We start from the raw sequence: 23,393 nt of genomic DNA, 5'->3' as shown, positions 1-23,393 counted from the left end.
CCTTTTTGGGGTCCTTTGGACTGAACAGCCCTTCAGATTGAAGGCATCTTCTAGCAGAGGTTTGTCGTCCGACATAGTCACCCTGCTATTGTGGCTCCAGTTGAGGCTGATCTCAGCTCACCAAGGTTCCTGCTTCTGTTATCTCCCAATACGCACCACAGTGTGCACTGTCTCACACAAATACTTGTTCTTCCCATCATCCAGAGGTTCAGCTCCTTCTCCTTGATGACATAGAAAAGGAGATCCAAACCTGAAAACTTTGGATCAGATCCAGAGATCTGGCAACATTAAACAGGGTAACTGTGCCCCTGAAGGACCAGGTGCGCAGCCTGGGAGTCATTCTGGACTCACAGCTGTCCATGGAGGCGCAGGTCAATTCTGTGTCCAGGGCAGCTGTCTATCAGCTCCATCTGGTACGCAGGCTGAGACCCTACCTGCCTGCATACTGTCTAGCCAGAGTGGTGCATGCTCTAGTTATCTCCCGCTTGGACTACTGCAATGCGCTCTACGTGGGGCTACCTTTGAAGGTGACTCGGAAACTACAACTAATCCAGAATGCGGCAGCTAGACTGGTGACTGGGAGCGGCCACCGAGACCACATAACACCGGTCTTGAAAGATCTATACTGGCTCCCAGTACGTTTCCAAGCACAATTCAAAGTGTTGGTGCTGACCTTTAAAGCCGTAAATGGCCTCGGTCCAGTATACCTGAAGGAGCGTCTCCACCTCCATCATTCTGCCCGGACACTGAGGTCCAGCACCGAGGGCCTTCTGGCGGTTCCCTTGTTGCAAGAAATCAAGCTGCAGGGAACTAGGCAGAGGGCCTTCTCGGTGGTGGCGCCCGCCCTGTGGAACGCCCTCCCAACAGATGTCAAAGAGGAAAACAACTACCAAACTTTTAGAAGACATCTGAAGGCAGCCCTGTTCAGGGAGGCTTTTAATGTTTAATAGATTATTGTGTTTTATTTTTCTGTTGGAAGCCACCCAGAGTGGCTGGGGAAACCCAGCCAGATGGGCGGGGTATAAATAATAAATATTATTATTATTATTATTATTATTATTATTATTATTATTATTATTATTATTATTATTATTAACAAGCAAGAGGGGGAGCAGAATGCGTCACTGACTTGCCCTCTGTGATGTTTATGGGCAACTAGGACTATCTTTCCAAGCTCTCCCAACAACAGTACTGGTGCTAGTAGGGAAATTTTTGCAAACTGGCCAAAGATTGCACTTTTTGAATCCTGGACAAGAAACATCATTTTCTTGTTGCTATCCGGAAGAAAGGCATTTGGATTGCCTGCAATAAATTAAAAGAGTTGCGCACAGTGCTTTTCTTCAAGGGAAAAAAGGTGCCGGTAAACCGATACTGCGTACCCTTGAGTACCCCCAAGGGAAAAAAGCACTGGTTTTGCATTCCTTAAAATAACAAGGCCATCATCCGAAGAGACCCTCCGGTTCAGAAGCGCCCCAAACGTGAGAGTCGCCTCCCAGATTAGGGCCATTCGATTCCTACGTAAAAAATATTTCCAACCTGCTCCCACGTGAAACATGAAATCGGCTGAGCATGTGCCCTATGCTATAAAGCTATTTATCGTGTATCGCATATTGAGAAGCACTCAATTGGCAAACGGATCTGGAACCCATCCAGTGCTAAAAGAGATGGTTGGAGGCAAGAAACAATTCAAGAACCCAAAGAAAAGATCTCTCTCTCTCTACTGTTGCAGCTTGTTACTGGCAGACGGTAGGACCGAAAGAAGCCCTCGTAGAAATTAGCCAGTTTGCCCAAATTCTTCTTCTGGGCATTTAAAAACATTTGCATTATTTTTCCTTGAGTCCTGGATGCCCCCGGAACCTACAGGTTGGAGGGTTTTGCTCCTCCTCCGCCCCCTCCTGCTCTCTCTCTCTCTCTCCTTTTTCTCCTCCCTTTTTCTCTGCTCGGGTGATACGGATCTCCTCCCTCCCGTCCCTCTGCGCTGCTTTCCTTTACTCTCCGCCACACACAGGTTTGAAATCCCTAAGCAGGAATGCAGAGCTTCGTCTCATGTCTTCATTTTGCAAACGGGGGCGGCTGCTGCTGCTGCTGCTGCTACCGGCAGAGGGGACGGTAGCGCTAACCAGAATATCTGCTTGCTTTTCCCATAGATTTGGAGAACCCCCCCCCTCTTCTCCTTCCTTCCTGACTCCCACCCACCAATTTGGAATTGAAAAAAATGATTAATCAGATGGCGATTGTTTTTATCATCTTGCCCAGGATAAAAAGAGAGCAGAGGAGGCGAGGCTGACGTTGGCCGAGAGAGAGAGAGAGAGAGGGAGGGAGGCGTGTGAATAGTGGCCGGCGCCAGCGTTACGCGTCTTGCTCTCCAGTAAACATTAACCAGGTGGTGTTTGTGTGCGCATTTCTGCGTGGCTGCTCCTTCCTCACTCAAACCAGCGGCTGCGTCGCCTCTGTGCGAAACACCACAATATGCAGCCGAGAATCCTCAGGCTTCACCTCCGTCCTTTAAAAACTTGATCCCACCGGGAGGGGGGGGGAGGGTTGGGGAGAGCGCGAGGCTTTCCTTCCCGTCCAGATTCCTCTCCAGCCAGCCCCCTCCCCATACCTTCTGCATCCCTCTCCTCCCCGCGCACTGCCCTTTTCCTGTGCGTAAATGTGAGGTCTGGGTATTTTTTTTCGGACCCACCCTCCCTGTACCCCTCCTGTGTCTGCTCAGTGGCTTTGAACGCCGCCTCCCCCCCCCCAAACTCTTCTGGCCAAGCAGTTCCTGCTCCCTCCCATCGCTCCCCTGCCGGTTGCGCTCTCTTCTCTCTGTGTCCCTCCTTCTTCTCTTCCTCGTTCTGCTCTCCCTCTCTCCCCCCATCCTGCCTCCGCCCGAGTGCGCTTTCGGAGAAGGGGGAGAGAGAGAGAGCTCACGGAGGGGTCCCCCGCTTTTGCAGCCGCGACGTTTCCATCGCCACTTCTGCCTCGCTCCTTCATGGCTGGGAACGAATGGGACTGGTTTCAGCGGGAGGAGCTGATCGGACAGATCAGCGACATCAGAGTCCAAAATCTCCAAGGTAAAAGCAAACAAATAAAATACCTAGATTTTTTAATATTTGTGTCCCCCCACCCCCACCCCGCACCCCAATGCTACCTCTGTGTTTCGAATTTTCGCGTGAGGCGTGCGCGTCCGCACCCGAGGAGCGCGCTCCCCTCCGGCTTTGGCTTCCAGATGGATTCGATTTGGGGATTTTAAACTCCGGTTCCTTCCTTCCTCCCCCCCCCCCAACTCCCGCGTCTTAATTCTGCCTGTGCATTTGAGCACAGCTTCCCATTCGCTGGCTGCTTTGATCCGCTGTGCTTGGGAGACCAAAAAATAAAAAGAAAGTAAATAGTCTTAATGTGTGTAAACTTAAGGATAAAATATCTGGCGCTGGGGCACGAAGAGGAATTGTTGTTGGGGTGCTCTGTATGCAGGACTGGGGAATTAGAGGAGGCCAAAGATGTAATATTAGGTGACTTGTTGAAGGTATCATTCTGCTTTTTCTGCTAATTTTTTGCTTGGAAATCATAGACAGAGAGACTTGTGCACAGAAGGAGAAGCGGTTATGTGCGTTAGCTTTGGTCTTTAACTTTAGGAAAAGTTGAAGCAATCAGCATTCATTGCAGAAAACCTAAAAACTGGATATACTGTACTGTATTTACATGAATCCCCTTCATGGATCAATGCCTTGTCGTGGCGAAGGGGCTTGAATAACTCAGAGAAGCTATGAGCTATGCCATGCAGGGCCACCCAAGATGGACAGGAGACAGGAGTGCCTGGCGTGCTATGGTCCATGGGGTCACGAAGAGTCGGACACGACTAAACGACTAAACAACACATTTACATGAATCTAATGCACCATCGAATCTGAACATGCACCTCCATTTTCAAAACCTTGAAACCCAAAAAGTATTTGCTGGCAAATGTAAATGGGGCATCAAAGCTAATGTGCAACCTAATTTTCATGACGTAATTTAGCCAAAAAAAGGTGTGCGTTACATCTGAGTAAATATGGTAATGTGACGGTAGATCATGGTTCACTGGGAAACCACTGGGCCAATTTCTGGTGCCTCATCCCCCCAAGGCCTGCTGGGATTCTTGCAAAGCATGCTGGACTTGATGGGCCCTGGTCTGAGCAAGCAAGGCACTTTTTTCAGCAATAATGTACACTCAGGAGCGCATAGCACTGATTAGCCATTCCTTAACCTCCCCATGTGCCACAGCAACTAAGTTTAAGTGCGTGCAACTGAAGCAATATATACCATTGCTGCTGCCTTCATCTCATCTCTCCCTCCACCACTTTTTCTGTGGTTTTCCCTCTGTAAAAACTTAAATGGCAACCTCCTTGGGACAGGTGAGTGCCACCTTATACTTTGTGAAATGCCAATCATATTGATGGTATTTTGTATAGATGGCAGTAGATCCTGGTTGTGCATTCTTGCATTGTACATTGATAGACCATGAGGATTTTAGTTAAAAAGAAAGAAAAAGGAAACTAGACAGGGCAAGGCCTACATCTCACCTAGTCCTGGTCTAATGGACTCGTAAGGCTGGATACTCTGATTTCATAGACGTCCTTGCACTGTCCTTCCTTTCTCCTCCACAGCTTCTAAATCCTATCACAAATACTCACATTTTCAATGGATTAAGGGAATAAATGTGCTAAATATATAATTTGGGGCATGGTTAGCAAGGGCAGTGGGAAATTGTAATGGACTATTTCCTATAATCTGCCCTTGCTTCCTCCTCCACATCAGGTAGCTTAAAAAATATTAAGCTTTCATTGGATAAGTAGGAAAGTCCATTAAAATCTCCCCTGACAGAAGACCCACAGTATCATCTAGAGCTGTAGTTCCCAACATGGGGCACATGCCCCACAGGGGGCAATTTGATTTTTAGGGGGGGGGGTGTAATTCAAGAATGAATTATTAACAGTGAATGGCCTTTTAGGCGTCATGTGAATAGGAGTCCAATTTTTGAAATAATAATAATTATATGTCACTGGGGGACGGGGGTGGACATCAGGATTTTAGAGATGCTTAGGTGGGGCATGGCCAAAAAAAAGAGGTTGGGAGCCACTGATCTAGAGGATAGCTAGGCAGCCTTTTTTCTCTGGGAGCAAATTCCTTTGAGGCTAATAATCAGGGGCCAAAGCCAGCAGCGGTTGGGGCTAGAGGACAAATTGGACAGGCAACTCCTTTTATTTTTCTCTGCCACCCATCTCCATCTCTCTCTCTCTCTCTCTCTCTCTCTCTCTCTCTCTCTCTCTCTCTCTCTCCTCCCTCTCTGTCTTCATACCTGGCCAGTAGGTTGCCAAGGGAGGGACAAATCACTCTTCCAGCGGTCCTGATCAATTACAGAGGCATTTTGAAACTGGGCCAAGGGCTGAAGGCCACAAGTTGCCAAGCTTTTGATCTAGAGCCAACATGGCAAGAGGAAGGTCTGCCCATGCTGTTATTCATGGGATATCCATGTTATTCATGGGATAGCTGTGGTACCTGGTCAATCCCCCCAAGAATGTGACATCGTTAGGATGGCTGTTACTCTTGGCAATGGGTAACTTTCAGAAATGGCATCCTTTGGAGCACGCTGTTGATGCTGAACTTAGTGCAGACACCTGATCGGCATAGCAGCCCCGAACTCCTGAGCTCAGGCAATCTGCCAGCCTCCACTTCCAGGATTACAGGCATGTGCTACTGCACTCTTCCTCCTAGGTCACTAAGTTTAAAGCATTTTTTCCCTGAACATGAATGCTTGAATATAGATAGCTAAAGAGCTAGAGACTACGGAAGCCATCTTTGCAAGTATGGACTCTTAAGTGGGTCTTTGTATGTATATGTTCATAGAATCATAGAGTTGGAAGAGACCACAAGGGCCATCCAGTCCAACCCCCTGCCAAGCAGGAAACACCATCAAAGCATTCCTGACAGATGCCTGACAAGCCTCCGCTTAAAGACCTCCAAAGAAGGAGACTCCACCACACTCCTTGGCAGCAAATTCCACTGTCGAACAGCTCTTACTGTCAGGAAGTTCTTCCTAATGTTTAGGTGGAATCTTCTTTCTTGTAGCTTGAATCCATTACTCAAGCATGCCCTGATTTCTGTATTGAGAGGCTGGGTTATCTTTAGATTGGAAAGCATATTTATATACTTGCTTGGAACATTTTGTACAACTATAGTATTTCTGCAAAGGACTGGACACAGAGTCCATGCTGGTCCTTCCAGTATGTATATCTCTCGAGTGTTACCATTGAACATATGTTTCTTAAGTGCCCATGCTCGCCAGAGTTTTCTGTGCACCCAGCCACCAGATCTGTGCCACACCAGCTTTGCTTGAATTTCTTTACAGCTGCAATCCTAAGCGTTGGACTCGCATGGGGTTAGGCCTGAGTTGACGTGTTTAGGTATGAGTTTTAAAAGCAATAATTCGCGTGCTTTCATCATGCAGGGCTGAAGGACTATAGCACAATGGTTCCGCGCATGCTTTTCCTCCAGAAGGTCCCAACTTCATTTGCCAGCATCTCCAGGGAGGACTGGGAAATATTCCTCTCTGAAAAACCTGGAGAGCCATTGCCGGTTGACGAAGAATTAGGTGGGCTACTGGCCCAGGCGCAATAGGCTATTAATCTTCCTCTTAAGATCAGTAGGAACTAGGAGGAACTGGTTGCTAACAGAAATACACTTAAATGTGACTTCTATGAACGCTTAGAGGCATGTACATGATGCAGTTTGGCTCCTCAAAATCTCTATTCTAGCTACACCTGACACAGCCATCCCTGAAGAAGTAATTTTAGAGTATTTCTCCCAGGCACTTTCTTGACAATCTGTTATTCAAAGGCCAGTATTTGTAACAATCTTGGTTCTTCTTCTTCTTCTTCTTCTTCTTCTTCTTCTTCTTCTTCTTCTTCTTCTTCTTCTTCTTCTTCTTCTTCTTCTTCTTCTTCTTCTAAGGTCAAATATCGTGGGGTAGACAAAACAACTTGAGAGCCTGTGATCTTTGCAGGGTTTGAGGGCTCTTGTAGTTCACTTTGAAAGCGAAGTTTAACCTTTGATCTGGAACTTTATTTTCAGATGTTTGCGTTTATGCTGCGTATTTTTGTGTTTTTTATATCGTGACCCTCAGATGAAGCGCAGTATAGAAATAATTGTTGCTGTTGAGTCTGGCCATAATTGAATGACCTTAAGCCATGATTTTGAGAGAGCGGAAAGCATTTAGAAGTGTTGGGATGCTTGGACATATTGATAATGAAGCTAGTAGGAGGTTAGAGCAGGAATAGGGAACCTGTTGCTGTCCATATGCCTTTGAGCTGCTACTTGCATCAGCCAATGGACAGGGAAGGTGGGACTTAGTCTAGAAGTGTCTGGAGGGCCCTAGGTCCTACTTCCCTGGGTTGGAATTTTATTCTGGCAGTGCTGGTCTAAAGGGGAGTCCAGCAGTAGGTCCTTGGCTGGTGATGGAAACGGGTTTCCTTGCAATGGAACCTCGCTGGAGCAAATTAAGGGGGAAATGGCACATTGATTGTTCTGTCCGCATTGCCTATAGATCGGCTAATGCAAAAGCAAAGCTGTATTGACTTTCATTAGCTCTCATTCCGTATGGATGAAATATGTCCAGCAAAGTTTATATTTGCTCGTCTTCAGTTTGCCTGAGTTGGCAGGGGCTGTGCCAACTCAAGTAACAGTAAAAGAAGAGCTGTGGTTTATTCGGGGATGGGAAAACAATTTGCTTAATGTAGCCCATCTTTTTAATCAACAGTTGATGTTAAGCTGAAGTATAGCTGTACCTTGTATTAAAATAATGGGTTTGGGATTACATGCCATTATCATTAGGAGCAGGGAGCAAATGTTCTTAATACGACAGGAAAGCATGCAGAGAAAATTGCTGCAGTTGGTGGGAAGCAATGTGGTTTCTGTTTTGTAACAGACTTGTTTTCTACCAATACCAACCCTAAGCACACTTAGCTGAGAACCAAGTTCCATTGCACTCAGTGGGACTCAGTTGGGATTGTGTTGCGCACGAGCAAGTGGCTTGAAACTGCATTCTTACGCATACTTACCTGAGAACAAGCTCTATTAAGTACAGTGGTTGGACTTATTCCTCCGTAATCGTACATAGGATTGCACTGTTTGTGTAGGACTGAGCCGCCACCTTTTTATAGTGTTTGTTGAACAGTGCAGTAGACTTTTATCGTTAAAGTCACAAACGAGAATCAAGCAGCCTGGCATAGGAGCCAATTCCAGGGGGCCGTGGGTGCTTGGGCACCCACAATAATGTAATTGTGGGGGGCAGGCACCCACAAAGTCAATAAGAAAAGGTGGCAGGCAGCCGCGGCACTGCCTCTGAGAGAAAAGGAGTTCAGCTGTGCCCTCTGCAGCCAGCCAGCGAGGCACCCTTTCCCTCTAAGTCTGAGCTCCTCCCGCGGAAAAGGGTGTCTCGCTGGCTGCGGAGAGGAGGAGGAAGAGCAGCCATCGCCTGCCAGCACTGCAAGGCAGGCATGCAATGTCAAATACACACGCCATGCATTGTGTACAGGCGTGTGCATGTGACGTAGCACACCTGCGTTGTGGTGGAGGGCATCCACATATCCTGAGGGTGAGATGGCACCCCTGCAGCCTAGTCTGTAAGTGTGTGTGTGTGTGTGTGTGTGTGTGTGTGTGTGTGTGTACAAACATAAACACACATATATCTCAATACAGTGGTACCTCTACTTACGTTCACCTCCAATTACATATCCTTTGGGATACGTGCGCAGCAAACCTGGAAGTATTTTTTTGGGTTTCGCCGCATGTGCAGAAGTGCTAAACTGTGTGCATGCGCAGAAGTGGCACCTCTGGATACACACACCTCTGGATCCGACCGGAACTCTGGAACAGATCCCGTGCGCAACCGGAGGTACCACTGTATGTGCTAGGAAGGTTGTGAGGTTCAGGTTACACCTGCGTTTCAAGCTCATCGTAGCTCCTTTCGAGGTTTCCTGACCACTGCCGTAGAATTTAAAAGGAAACATTTTAAACAACTCTTAAAAGGTATAAGTGGATATCCAACCAAGTCATGCTCAGAATAATAATAATAATAATAATAATAATAATAACAATAACAATAATAACAGTTATTTATTTATACCCTGCCCATCTGGCTGGGTTTCCCCAGCCCACTCTGGACAGCTCCCAACAGAATATTAAAAACACAATAAAACATCAAACATTATTATTATTATTATCAAAATGATTTTTTCTAAAAAATAATAGACAATACCTTTGCAGTATAACTTTTTATAAAGTTTTCTTCAGTTGCTATGTTGGTTGAAATCATTGGCTGTACCATTCCACTCTGTAAGCAGAGAACCTCCTATTTGCTTACATATTTGTTTCATGTTTTTACTGTTCATCTACCAGCCCCTCTCTGGGGGTAAGCCTAGAAAAAGTACAAAATACAACCAGCAAATATTAAAAGTGGTATAAACCAACTACATACAGTTGCAAACAACTACATACAAAACCTAATAGAAATTTTGCTGCTTCTGTATTTGCCACCATGCTCTGCTCACCACTCTTAAATGTCTTTTTCTTTCTTTCTTTCAAAGCTTTGTGGTGGAATGCAAAGCATTTAATCTCCCTGTGCCTGGCGGCAGCAGCAGCAACACCTAGCCAGCTAGCCACGTACAGGGGATCCGACACGCACAGGAATTCAAGCAGCTGCCATGGGCCCAAATGGCTGTCCCAATGGGCTCCCAGTTCCCAATAGGATATGTAGATGCTTTTCCAAGCCAAGCATGTACACCTGGCAAACTCCAGTACTGAGGACCAATTCAGTGCGCAGGAGTAGACTGTCCAAGTAGCAGGAAAATGGGAACACTTGAGTGTCTATATAATACAACTGTAAAAGCAAACAGAGATATATTTCTGATTGCAAGTAAGCTCTTGTTTGCATTTTACTGAACGTTGCGTTACTTGTCCCAGGGCTCATGGGACTTTATAGGTGTGTTTGAATTAAGGGTTGGCACCCGGTTCTTGTCAGTATGTTTATTTGACTGTTAAAAGTATTTATAACCCACCATTCTTCTAGATACCTGGGCAGGATACAATGCAATATACAGTGGAACCTCGGTTTATGAACACCTCGGTTTATGAATTTTCGGTTTATGAACGCCGCGGACCCATCTGGAACGGATTAATTCACTTTCCATTACTTTTAATGGGAAAGTTCGCTTCAGTTTATGAACGCTTCAGTTTATGAACAGACTTCCGGAACCAATTACACCCATGTTTCAGTTTATGAACGCTTCAGTTTAAGTACTCTGCGGACCCGTCTGGAACGGATTAATCCACTTTCCATTACTTTCAATGGGAAAGTTCACTTCAGTTTATGAACGGTTACTCTGTGGACCGTCTGGAACGGATTAATCCACTTTCCATTACTTTCAATGGGAAAGTTCGCTTCAGTTTATGAACGCTTCAGTTTATGAACAGACTTCCGGAACCAATTGTGTTCATAAACCGAGGTACCACTGTACAGTCATACCTCGGTTTACGTACGCTTCGGTTTGAGTACTTTCAGTTTAAGTACTCTGCGGACCCGTCTGGAACGGATTAATCCACTTTCCATTACTTTCAATGGGAAAGTTCGCTTCAGGTTAAGTATGCTTCAGGTTGAGTACTCCGCGGACCCGTCTGGAACAGATTAATCCACTTTCCATTACTTTCAGTGGGAAAGTTTGCTTCAGGTTAAGTATGCTTCAGGTTAAGTATAGACTGCCAGAACCAATTGTGTACTTAAACCTGGAGAAAGAGATTCCGATAAGGCTACAAACCGAGGTACCACTGTATAGACAAATGATACAAATAAAAGGATGAAATGCTGTATGAGAATTCTGTTGCATCTTCTCCATAGCTGAGAGTTCTAGCCAACTAACTTCTACCTAGAGTAGACCCACCCCAATTAATGGATCTGATTTCATGTCCATTTTTCAATGGGTCTACTGGGTATGATTAACATTGGATACAGCTGGTTGTCTTTTAATGCAAATTTACTGGTGCTCTCCCCCCCCCCCCGGTGCATCATTGGTAAAATCTGTTCAAGGACTACAGTGGTACCTCTACTTACGAATTTAATGCATTCCGAACGCACATTCGTAAGTCGAAAAAATCTGTAAGTCGAATCCCATAGGAATGCATTGGGAGAAAAATTCGTAAGTCGAAGCAACCCTATCCAAAAATTTGTAAGTAGAAAAAATCCTATCTAAACCGCATCCAAGATGGCGGACGGAGCTCCATTCATAAGTAGAAACATTCGTAAGTAGAGTTATTCGTAAGTAGAGGTACCACTGTAATTGGAGCCTGACAAAAAGCTGGAAAATGCAATTCTAGAAGATAAGCAGTGATTGGCTATAGCCGAATTATTGCTTTGGGATGACAGGGACTAACTAGTCAAAATATATTATATGTATTCTCATGGGCAACAGGCCACATCGTCTGATGTAATGGACCTGGTGCAGCAGTCATCCAGTTAAAAATCCAATCTGTTTTTCCACCCAATGTGGATCTGAATGCACCAGTGAGGTTTTTGAAGTGGCACAGAATGTTTGCCTTGCTCTTACTCTGAAGTCCAGGGGGAATTTTGTTTATTGATTTTTAGAGAGGGCAGGGCTTTAAAGCTCCATTTGCTATGGTGCCAAAGGCAATTTCGGCTGCCAAAGTGTGTTCACCAGCAGAGCATCTAATTTTTTAAAATAAAATAATAATAATAAAACCTGTTGTGACTATGATAGTCTAACGTAGGCCTAAAGTCCTTTTATGACCTTGAGCGAGAACTTCACAAACTCATGGAATTCTTTTTGACCAAGTTGGGAAAAAAATCACATCTTGCTTGTTTCCAAATAGAATGCGAGAGGTTATGTTTAGAAAGCTTACTCGAAATGTTTGGATCTAAGTTTGTGAGCGGGGTGAAAGCCACTGACAAAAAGATGCGCATTGAAATTTATGGAGTTACGTGGAATTGCTTTGCATAAACATTATCCTGTTCTGAATCCTTTGGTGAAAAGGGGCATAGTTCAGCGGCAGAGCAGATGCTTTGCATGCAGAAAGTCCCAGTTTCAATCCTAGCATCTCCAAATAGAACCCGAACGTTGGAAGGGACCCCCAAGGATCATCTAGCCCAACCCCTGCAATGCAGGGATCTTTTGCCCAACATGGGGCTCGAACCCAAGACCCTGAAGTTAAGAGTCTCATGCTCTGCCAACTGAACTATCCCTGGCTTTGTAGAAACAGCTTAGTGTTCCTTGCAACATGTGAACCAGCCTGTTTTAGATCCCCTCTTCCAACTCCCCCTCTGTGAATGCAGATCTGAACTAACTTACTTGCAGGATGTTGCGTAAAATTAGGCTGAGGGAACTACAGGTTCCCCGCTCCTGTCTTGAAATTATATCGTCTCTACAATTTATCTGGGCTCATTTATAGCATTTCCAGAGACACCTGTTAACTGAAGGAAGCTGCCACTCTTCATCCTTGGAATAAGTGGAGGAGGGAAAACATCAGCTTTGAAACAGGCCCTGGCACCTGGGACCGCATCCATGCAAAAATGATGATATTCCGTTTGTTGTCTTCTCTTCCAAACTCGGTTTTTACCATGCTGCTGCCTTCCTGCCAACTGAGCGAGACATTAGATGCAGGCAGTGCTTAAATCTGCAGGAGCAGCTTCTGTTTCAGATGGAACACTTAAGCTGTCTGAGCTTAGGAGAATGGGGGTGCTGTTGTGCTGAAGGGCTGCACAGACATGGTCCCGCGACAGATGTTGGTTGCTCCCTCCTTCCAGCTGCCAACTTGGGGCATAAGGAGCAGAGAGTAAACGACATCTGTGGCAGCAGAACATGGTGCTGAGGCCACCTTTGGAGGCTGTGGGTTGAGCCCCCTGCATGTACCATTCTTTTTCGTGTATAAGTCATAGAATCATAGAGTTGGAAGAGACCACAAGGGCCATCCAGGCCAACCCCCTGCTGAGCGGGAAACACCATCAAAGCATTCTTGACATATGGCTGTCAAGTCTCTGCTTAAAGACCTCCAAAGAAGGAGACTCCACCACACTTCTTGGCAGCAAATTCCACTGTCGAACAGCTCTTACTGTCAGGAAGTTCTTCCTAATGTTTAGGTGGAATCGTCTTTCTTGTAGTTTGAGTCCATTGCTCCGTGTCCGCTTCTCTGGAGCATCAGAAAACAACCTTTCTCCCTCCTCTATATGACATCCTTTTATATATTTGAACATGGCTATCATATCACCCCTTAACCTTCTCTTCTCCAGGCTAAACATACCCAGCTCCTCATAAGGCATAGTTTCCAGGCCTTTGACCATTTTGGTTGCCCTCTTCTGGACATGTTCCAGCTTGTCAGTATCCTTCTTGAACTGTGATGCCCAGAACTGGACACAATACTCCAGGTGAGGTCTGACCAGAGCAGAATACAGTGGTACTATTACTTCCCTTGATCTAGATGCTATACTCCTATTGATGCAGCCCAGAAGTTGAGGTTTTTTTACTCTAAAATTATGTTCAAAAACGCACCTCGTCTTATACATGGATAGTGAATGGGGTGGATGGGTGATTGGCTGCAGCTGCAAGCAGGAGCGTGTCACCAGTGATTGTTGGCTGCTAGAAGAGCTGCTTTGGATTGGCTGCATCCAAAGCAGCAGCCATCCTGGTAGACCAGTTGCTGATCAGGGATATAAAGGCTGTGGTGGCCAAACTACATGTTACGCTGGAGCTCCTACTTAATACAGCATGTAGCGTGACCCCGAGAGTAGCCTAGAATCTTCGCCTTCATTTATTTCATTTTTAATGGTCCAGCCAAATGTCTTTCATTCATACCTTTGAGCTATTTATGCTGTCGGTGACATCTCTGGGCCATTATCACTCAGAGCAGGAATGGCAATTAAAATAAATGAATTTGACAAGATCTGCAGAGTGCAAAGCTACATCATGAAGCTCTAGAACATTTTGTAAACTTCCCAACCAAGGAATGAGATTTGCATACTTGTGATCTGTAAACTGTGCAAGGAGCAAGCTCCCACTGCCAACCTTACAAGGGTTTTGCTAAAAACACACGCAGCTCAATAGAATTTGAGTTTTGGAAACACTCTGAAAGGGAAATATTGAGGCTGGCAGCGAGTGTAATTTGCACATTTCACCATGAACTGTGGCATATATTTATGGGTGGGTGGGTGGGTGTTTGTGGGTGTGTATAAACTTCTTGTTGTGGACCTGGTGCTTTAATATAATCCGTGTTTGAGGTTGTCGAAGTTTACAGTGAGTTAAGAACATAAGAAAATTCCTGCACCCTCCCCACTTACAATTCGCAGCAACTGGTATTCAGAGGCACACTGCCTCCCACAGTGGAGGGAGAACATTGTGGTCGATAGCCATTGTTAGCCTCATCCTTACCAGCTAAACTGGAGGACTGGCTGAACTTCTTTTAACACAGCTCCTTCTCTATTATTTAATCCCTCTTTTTCGGCTAAATTCAGTAGAGGCGGGCGAGTCTTAACAATGAGAATTGCAGGGGAGGGGGTGTACTCGATCATAATTGCTGGTGTGTTTCCTAGCAAGCAGCTGAACTACATCTCCTTGCTGCAATCTGCAGTTTTAAGGCCACGCTTCTTTACTTTTAAGTCAAGCATCTTTTCCCCACAAAGCAGCAGCGAGAGACTGTCTGATGAAGAAGGGCTTGGGGAGGATTTATTTCCCCAAACAGATAGGACTTGCAGCTTCGCAGTCGGGAACTGTCCGTGCAGAAACAGTAATCAGTAAGACTTAAAAGGCAAGTGGGAATTTAGAAGACAATACAGTAAGCCCACAACTTATGTGCATTTACATTTAACTCGTATGCATATAGCTGTATGTGTATGGCCCAAAAAAAGCGGAGTGGAAAGGGGGCTGGGTTCTGAGAAAAGTGACTTTGGTGATCCCACCTGCCGTCAAACACAGGGTGTTTTGACTTTCCAAGATTTTGGCTTTAGGTGAGATCCCTGGAATGTAAGTTTTGGGCTTGCTGTAACATTGGGGAAGCATTTTAGAACCACTAACACAATACTCTTGCATCAGTGACATGCTCTGGAATACAGCTGTAAAAAGAAAATACTGCCCTGGAGGTGCCCAATCTTGACATGCCTATTCAGAAATGCAATTCCTGAGGCGATATGGCTAATAATAATACAACCAATGAGGCCGGACTGATTTTGAAATACATAGGGAAGAGAAGGGTAGGAACTGTACAAAGACAATATAATTTCCATCTTGACAGCCAGCTTTTAATAAATAAATGCTAGGTCCTAAATCCTATTGAAGAAAGAGACCCTCTTGTGGCAGAAATCTTTTAACACTCAAATCACTCTGCAAAGTTCTTCCATTTCTTTCCAGTTCTTGAAAGTAGCTTTCATTTTTGTAGGTACACAAAGTTGGAAGGTTGGGAAAGTACTTTTTGTTCCAGTTTCATTTTGACACGTTTGATGCAGGTTCTAAAAGTAACTATCCTCTTGTGCCCATGCCAAGGTCAGAGAAGGTTTTTGCTCCATAGGCTTAATTTTCTCCTGTGGCAACAACCATTGTGTGCTTTTTGTGTGTGCTTTTTTAAAAAAATGTTGCATTCTGGCCTTACTAACTTGAAACATTCTGCTTTTGTCAAAAGGATCAAAAGCAGCAAGAAATCTAATAGATGCATATAATTTTGGAGACAAAAAAAGGGGCTCCTTTGATCCGAATTGCTACTAGGATTGAGCACATGATGTACCTAGTCTGCTGGCAAGCACATTATTGGCATAACATTCCTTGAAATCCTAATCCTGTAGCATAGGATCAGCCAGTGTGGTTACCCTCCATAGGTTGCTAGACTCTAACTTCCATCAGCCCCAGCTAGCACGGTCAGTGGTCAGGAATGTTGTAGTCCAAGAACATCTGAAGGACAGGATGATGGCTACTCCTGCTTCAATATGCATTGTAATTTTTTAAAAAAAAACTAGAAAGAATGGACAGCTGCAATGGTGTTACAACACCTAGTTAGTTATTGTGAAGAAGCTGGAGTAAGGCGTACGTCAGCAGTAAAACAATAAAGCACCTGATGCCAAGGAAGTTTCTTTGCTCAAAGAAACAAAACAGCCCAGGTGTGGTGATCCCAGCAACACCTTCCAGTAGGTCTTGCCCCAATGGAGCAGTTGTGAGGACGGAAGGTCCCCCCCCCCAGCACTTAGATGCTTCCTTCTCCCAGGTCCTTTCCAAGCAACCTGAGGCTCCTTTGTCTAGCCTCTCTCTGCTCTCCTCTCTTCATTTCTCTGCATGTTCTAGGACGGGAGCTGCCCGTCGCAGCAGGAGGGGGAGATTCCCTGGATTCTTCAGCATCCTGCCTCATCTCTGTCTCCTGGCCCCCTTCCTTTCCTGCCTCTGATTCTGGACTGCTCTCTGGCCCAGCCTCTTCCTGCTCACTAAACCCTGTTGCCTCTCCAGCTTCCGACACCTCTTCCTCCCAGCCTGCTCCCTCTTCTCCCTCTGACCACTCGTCGTCATCCCACCACCAATCCCCTGGCTCTGAACCTTCTTCCCCTGGGGATTCCCTTTGGGGTTCCCCATCTGGTGCCTCCCACCACTCCTCCGCACCCAGCCAGTCCATGACAGTTCTTCTCATTTACCCAGGCATTTCTACGTGACATGGTCTTTTGTGGGACTCCAGGGATGCCACAGTTGTCACCGTTATGGAAGGGGTGTAGCTCAGTTGTAGAGCACCTGCCTTGCATGCAGATACCCAAAATTCAACCGCCGGGTTCTCCAGGTCGGGTTACACCTACATGAAACCCTGCCAGTGCCTCAGTATAAGACAGCTTCCTGTGTTTCTGTCCTGTGCTCTTTGTGAGTTTCCAGAGCCATTATATAGCTTGGTATGGAAATTCTTGTGAAAATCCATAGACGCCAAGCCAATGAGTTCTATCCATTGTCTCTAGGGAAGCACAAAGTGTAAATTTTCCAGAATGGAATGTGGTAAAAGAACGTCACATCTGGCGTTATCAGAGGCGGTGTGCTTCTCGCTATCAGTTGCTGGGAATCACAAGTGGGGAAAGTGTTGTGGTGCTCAGGCACTGCTTATGAGCTTCCCACAGGTATCTGTTTGGCCACTGTGGGAACAGGATGCTGGACTTACTGTAGATGGGTCTTTGACCTGATCCAGCAAAGCTACAAGAAAGAAGATTCCACCTAAACATTAGGAAGAACTTCCTGACAGTAAGAGCTGTTCGACAGTGAAATTTGCTGCCAAGGAGTGTGGTGGAGTCTCCTTCTTTGGAGGTCTTTAAGCGGAGGCTTGACATCCATCTGTCAGGAATGCTTTGATGGTGTTTCCTGCTCGGCAGGGGGTTGGAATGGATGGCCCTTGTGGTCTCTTCCAACTCTATGATTCTATGATTCTATTCCTATGCCCTTGTGCAAAAGAAGGAGGGTTTTGCTGTTGCATTCATCCAAATTGATTAATGCAATTTGAGGTCACAAGCAATCCTATCCTCAAAGCAAGCTCTCACCAGAGGAGGCTTATGCATAAGATACACTTGGAACGCATGCAGATAAAAATAATATCTCATCCATAGTAATAGATGTTCGGATCAAAAGCAAAGGCAGATAATTAAACAAATTAGGTCTTGGTACAGCAGATTGCTACCTTAGATGCCTTCAAGTTTGGAAGGGAGCTGTGTTTTTTCCTTCTTTTTCTCCCTTCCACAGAACCAAACATTAGAATTTAGAATGATTTTTTTACAAATGTTGTAAGTCTTTCCATTTCTGGAAAGCGTTTATTTACCTTGCGTATTAGTTCTGTCCTGATGTCAATTAGGCATTGGGCATTTTGGTCTCAAAAAGCATGCTGTGAGGGAGCCCTTCCTCCCCCCATTTACCTCCGCCGGCCTCCACCCTCGCTTCCCCGACACGCCCTGCCAGTGAGGCGCTGTCCGGCCGGGAGCGGCGGTTGGAGGAGGCAGATGGGGGGGGGAGAGCGTTGTGTGTGTGTGCATCCAGTCTCTGCGTCCAATCCCTGTGTCCGTGGGGCACATGCGCAGTAGCGCGGACACAGGGACTTTATTATATAGGATAGGATCAGGTGAAACTGAAGACCTAAAGCATCGCTGCCTCTGGGTTGCATCGAAACAGAAGCGCAAATACAACCAGCTTTTTGTAATCAGTGGAGGAATGTTGAAGAGCTTCCTCCCCTTCCCCTTTTTCTGTTATACATTAATTTAGGTAACTATGGAAGTACCGTAAGACCAGCTGAATGAAGTTGGCAGGCTAACGTGTCCTGTATTTATTTTTAGACTTTTTTTCTGACTTGTTTCAAGAATTTAGGGCAGGCTTCAATATAACCCGACATAGATGACATTGGGGGAAGGAGGGGTGTGTGTGAACAATTAACATTGTCCTGGAAAAATCTGACTTGCTAACGTTTTAATCAGGGCTCTGCTCCAATTATGTCCAACACCTGTAGAATGTGAGCTGCTTAACAACAGGAGTTCTGGCGTAGGCTGTTGGGGTTAAGGTCCAGGTGACTGCCCTGATGTGCCTGCAACCTGTGCTTCAGGTTTCCAGCCTCCTCTTGTTATTCATTCATACAATTTCTATACCTCCCTTTATCCAAAGATCCAGGAGTGCTGAACATAATTGACGCAATGCAGTGATAAAAAAAACCAATACAGAGCGCCAGAGCATAGTAATACACAGCACAATAATAATTATAATAACTCCCCCCAGCCCAGCACATTGAACAGGCCATAGATCATATAATGGCTTGCGTAAAGAGGAATGTTTTCACCTGGCAGCCTACAGACATGTAATGATGGCGCCAGGCAAGCCTATCTGGGAAGAGCATTCCATCAACTGGGCCAAAGCAAACAAGATGAATTTTAACAGGGAGAAATGTAAGGTTGGGCAAAAAAAAGAGAAAGGCACCAAAACAGGATGGGTGACACCTGGCTTGAGAGCAGTACATGTGAAAAGGATCTAGGAGTCTTGGTAGACCACAAACTTGACATGAGTCAACAGTGTGATGCAGCAGCTGTGTGGCAGCACAGATGAACAGTAGATGATTTGCCATCAGTACTGTGTCTTTGTGCAGGTACAAGGATGGGGCAAGCCGTTTAGAGGTGTAGCTCAGTGGTAGAGCATCTCCTCTGCATGTCCAAGGTTCAATGCCCGGCCTCTCCAGGTAGTGGCTGGGAAAGGCCCCTTGCCTGGAACTCCAGAGAGCTGCTGCCAGTCAGTGCTGTAAACAACCTTGAGCTAGCTGTACTAATCACCTGACTCAGTATAAGGCATTTGGTTAGGTCTTCTGCTTACCAACATGTGGCTCATTTGGGATTAACACACCCTGTGTCAATTGTGCGTATCTAGCAATGTTGGAAAAAATAAATGAAGGAAGGAATCTCTTCACAACCTTTAAAAATAACAGCCCAAGGCCTGGCAGAGAGAAAATTGTTTGGCAGAGCATAATACCTTAAGGCCACACCGTGTCCCATCGCACATCTTAGAAAACCCCATAGCAGTGTGCAAAATATACAAAACCATCAGCTGCGCCTTCCCCATATATTATTAAAGCCCAAATTTTGCTGTTCGCTTTTACTATACTGGAGAGCAGTGAAGCTGGCTAAAAATATCAGTTGTAGCGTCTTTTTAAAAAATGTGGCTGTCAAGGAATAATGCATGAAATGTGTGCACCGTGGTGGACTTTAAAATCCTGCGTTTCGATGTATAATTTAAGGGCATCTGTGCACGTTTTGTCTGCCGTTGCTAAACCAAGAGGCAGCTGCTTTTAGCTGTGCAGCTTCAAGCCTTCCCATGGAGCACAAATCGTTCCCTGGAGGTGAGACTATAATTGATGGGTAATTTCAGCCTGTCCTAGGTTTAATTTGAGGGACAGATAGGAATTACTATTTAGAGCAGCTTTCCTCCAACCTGGTGCCCTCCAGATGCTGAGGAAGCCTATTTAAAGAGTGAAATACAGGGCATTCCTTGGAACTGGGATTGGGAACCTGGGGACCAAATACTGATCTTCAGAGCTCTCTGGGTGGCCATTGAGACTTTTTACAGGCCACACACACCCTACTAGAGTACGTGCCTTAGATGCAGAAGATTCTAAGTTCAGTTCCTGGCATCTCCAGTTAAAAGGTTTCAGGGAGAGCTGCAGGGGGTCAGATTCAAAAGTGTTGTGCTGTGCTAGATGAAATATACTCGGAGTCTAGAGTGAATTTCATGCTCTTTATTCAGCTTGCAGTAGCAATAGAGGAAGAAGAGAAGAATGGCTCTTTCCCCCAAAACGTCTGCTTATATACATTATTTACACAATGGGCCTTGCGTGATTGGCTACTTCAGGGCTGCACCTGTGGGCCAATCAGGTTGTGGATAGACTTCCGCCAGCAGCCTGATTGGCTGCTCCTGCAGGCCAATCAGGTTGCTGATTCACTTCCACCTGGAGCTGGATTGGGTGGCTCCTGCGGACCAATCAGACTGCTGCATTCTGGATCCTATTGTGCTAGGATTCAGCTCAGTACATAACAATAGCCTTCCTCAACCTGGTGTCCACTAGATGTTGCGGGACTCCAACTTGCATCAGCCCCAGGCAGCTTGGTCAGCTGGTTTGGAGATGTTGGGAGTTGCAATGCACAACAAATTGGAGGGCATTGAAGATGACCTCAACAGATTGGGGAACTGGGCCCAAGCTAACAAAACGAACTTCAGTGGGGACAAATTTAAGGTTCTACACTTAGGTAGGAAGAACTAGCTGAACTAATATAAGATGTGGGACACCTGGCTTGCCAGTAGTGCATGTGGAAAGGATCTAGGGGTCTTAGTAGAACACAAGTTTAACATGACTCAACAGTGTGATGCAGCAGCAGCAGCAGCAAAAAAAAAAAAAAAGCTAATGCTATTCTAGGCTGCATCAATAGTAGTATAGTGTCCAGCTCAGGGGAAGTAATAGTACCACTCTATTATGCCTTGGTTAGACCGCACCTAGAACACTGCCTACTGTGTCCATTTCTGGGCACCACAATTTAAGAATATAGACAAGCTGGAATATGTGCAGAGGAGGGAGACCAAGATGATCAAGGGTCTGGAAACCAAGCCTTATGAGGAATGGTTGAGGGAGTTGGGTGTGTTTAGCCTGGTAAAAAAGAGATATGATGATAGCCATCCTCCAATATCAAGGGCTGTCACATGGAAGAAAATGGAGCAAGCTTGTTTTTTCCTGCTCTGGAGGGAGATTCCGACCAAATATCAGGAAGAACTTTCTGACAGTAAGAGCTGTTCGACAGTAGAATGGGCTCCCTTGGAAGATGGTGGACTCTCCTTCCCTGGAGGTTTTTAAGCAGAGGATGGATGCCGTAGTTGAGATTCCTGTATTGCAGGGGTTGGAGCAGATGATCCTTTGGGTCCCTTCCACCTCTACAATTCTATGATTCTATCAGATATGGAAAGGCTGGACTGGGTAGAATGGGCAGCCTGATGCTGTAGTATCATAGTTTCATAGATTGGTTTCTGCCGAGTTCAACCGTTCTCTGTATTTTCCGCAGGTCTGTGTGCTAGTGTTAAACTCAGTTTAGAGCTCTGCCTCAAATTAAGCCCCAAGGGGAATGTGGGTAGATGCACAGTGATTTATTTTTATTTTGGTTTTGGTGGTATATCTGACACAGGTTCTTGCAACAGGATTTGATATTTAGCAGAGAGATAAGGGAGAGGAGCTGGGCCACGAGCAAGCAGCACACAAGCAATTTGGAGCACAAATATGACTTTGACTGTGGCTTTGGACAGAGGACAGTGTGTGTGTCTCAAACACTGGTGGCTGCTCTTATCGCAGCTCTAGGCAGTAACAGAGAAGCTACTTAAAGGAGCAAACGGAAAGAGGCTGGGTATTGAGGCGGTGAGAGAGAAGAATGCTGTGTCGCTTTGGTTTCAGCAAGGGTGAACTTCCTCTGACAGTGCAATCCTTTCTTAACCACTTAGAGTGTGCACTGCTGTCTACATCTGGATACACCTTGTGGTATCCATTGATCTGGAAGCAGACTCAAAGCTTATCTAATCCAGCTTCCTTTGCACAGAGGCAGGAACTGTTGCTCTGAAATGATCCCTCTGAAACTGGCCCATAAAATAGAAAAATGTAGCATGTTAAAAATTAATAGTAGACTCGAGGGAACCGGGTGGGGGTAAAGCAGCGAGGATTTAAGGTAAGCCAAAGTTCTTTTGTAGGGCAAACTGCACTTACAGATGGTGGTTTGGATGCAGCTTTAAATTAGATGCAACTTAGTTCCCATAGGACTTAAAAACAGGTAAGGATCCCTGGATGGTTAACTCCTTTCAAAGGCAACTATGGGGTGTGGCGCTCATTTTGCTTTCAGGCCAAGGGAGCTGGCATTTGTCCACAGACTGCTTTCCGGGTCATGCAGCCAGCATGACTAAACCGCTTCTGGTGCAACGGAACACCATGATGGAAACCAGAGCGCACAGAAACACCATTTACCTTCCCGCCGCAACGGTACCGATTTATCTACTTGCACTGGCGTAGGTTGGCAGCAGCTGGGACAGAGCAACGAGATCTCACCCCGTCGCGGGGATTCGAACCGCCAACCTTCTGATCGACAAGCCCAAGAGGCTCAGTGGGTTAGACCACAGCGCCATCCGCATAGGACTTAAGTGCAACTAACTAACAACCAACTCTATGTCTTGCATATTTGGTTGTCTTGGAAGGTCACCTGTGTTTGTTCCAGTGTTAGAAATTAATATATATAAACTAGGTGCCAAATGTTATGTTCGCCACAAAGGAATGTCTATTTCTCAGGTGGTTGGACTAGATGAGCCTTGGGACACTTCCAGTGCTGTGGTCTCAACTACATTGCTTGATTGTAGCCTGCTCTTAAAACAATTCACTTGTCCCAGTATGCAAGAAGGAGAGACGCACACAGTGGAAATGGAAATGGTATTAACTACAGTAATACCCTGTTTCTCCTAAAATAAGACGTAACCATAAAATAAGCCATAGCAGGATTTTTAAGCATTCAAGGAATATAAGCCATACCCCAAAAATAAGCCATAGTGATAGGCAGTTTAACTTTGTAGGTTAAACTGTACCATACTTAATTAAAAAAATAAGACATCCCTTGAAAATAAGCCATGGTGTTTTGGGTTTTTTTGAGGAAAAATAAATATAAGACAGTGTCTTATTTTCGGAAAAACACGGGTATCTCCGCGAATGTCCGCCTTGTCTAGCATCCATTCTGGCGAACGTCCACGGCACACCTGGAAGTACCGGAATGGGTTACTCCCAAGTTTGCCGCTCGCACATGCACAGAAGCGAAAACTGATCCATAC

General features: G+C 45.6%; 1 protein-coding gene across 3 annotated transcripts in view; it reads left to right on the top strand.

Moving 5' to 3' along the window:
• The first annotated feature begins 1,630 nt into the window (after nt 1-1,630).
• CLMN (calmin) overlaps nt 1,631-23,393 on the top strand; it is a 67,005-nt gene continuing 45,242 nt past the window's right edge. The window contains exon 1 of one of the 3 annotated variants that reach the window (XM_088673056.1): nt 1,631-1,746. In XM_088673056.1, the coding sequence (XP_088529182.1) occupies nt 1,665-1,746 (82 nt within the window). In that variant the 5' untranslated portion in view covers nt 1,631-1,664. Of the gene's footprint in view, nt 1,747-1,967; nt 3,060-23,393 lie in introns of those variants that run through there. The other 2 variants (XM_035106652.3, XM_088673061.1) reach the window with 2 other exon arrangements.

Source organism: Zootoca vivipara, chromosome 1 (genome assembly GCF_965207765.1).
Source record: "Zootoca vivipara chromosome 1, rZooViv2.hap1.1, whole genome shotgun sequence".
Classification (NCBI taxonomy): domain Eukaryota; kingdom Metazoa; phylum Chordata; class Lepidosauria; order Squamata; family Lacertidae; genus Zootoca; species Zootoca vivipara.
This window is presented reverse-complemented; position numbering and strand designations above follow the sequence as displayed.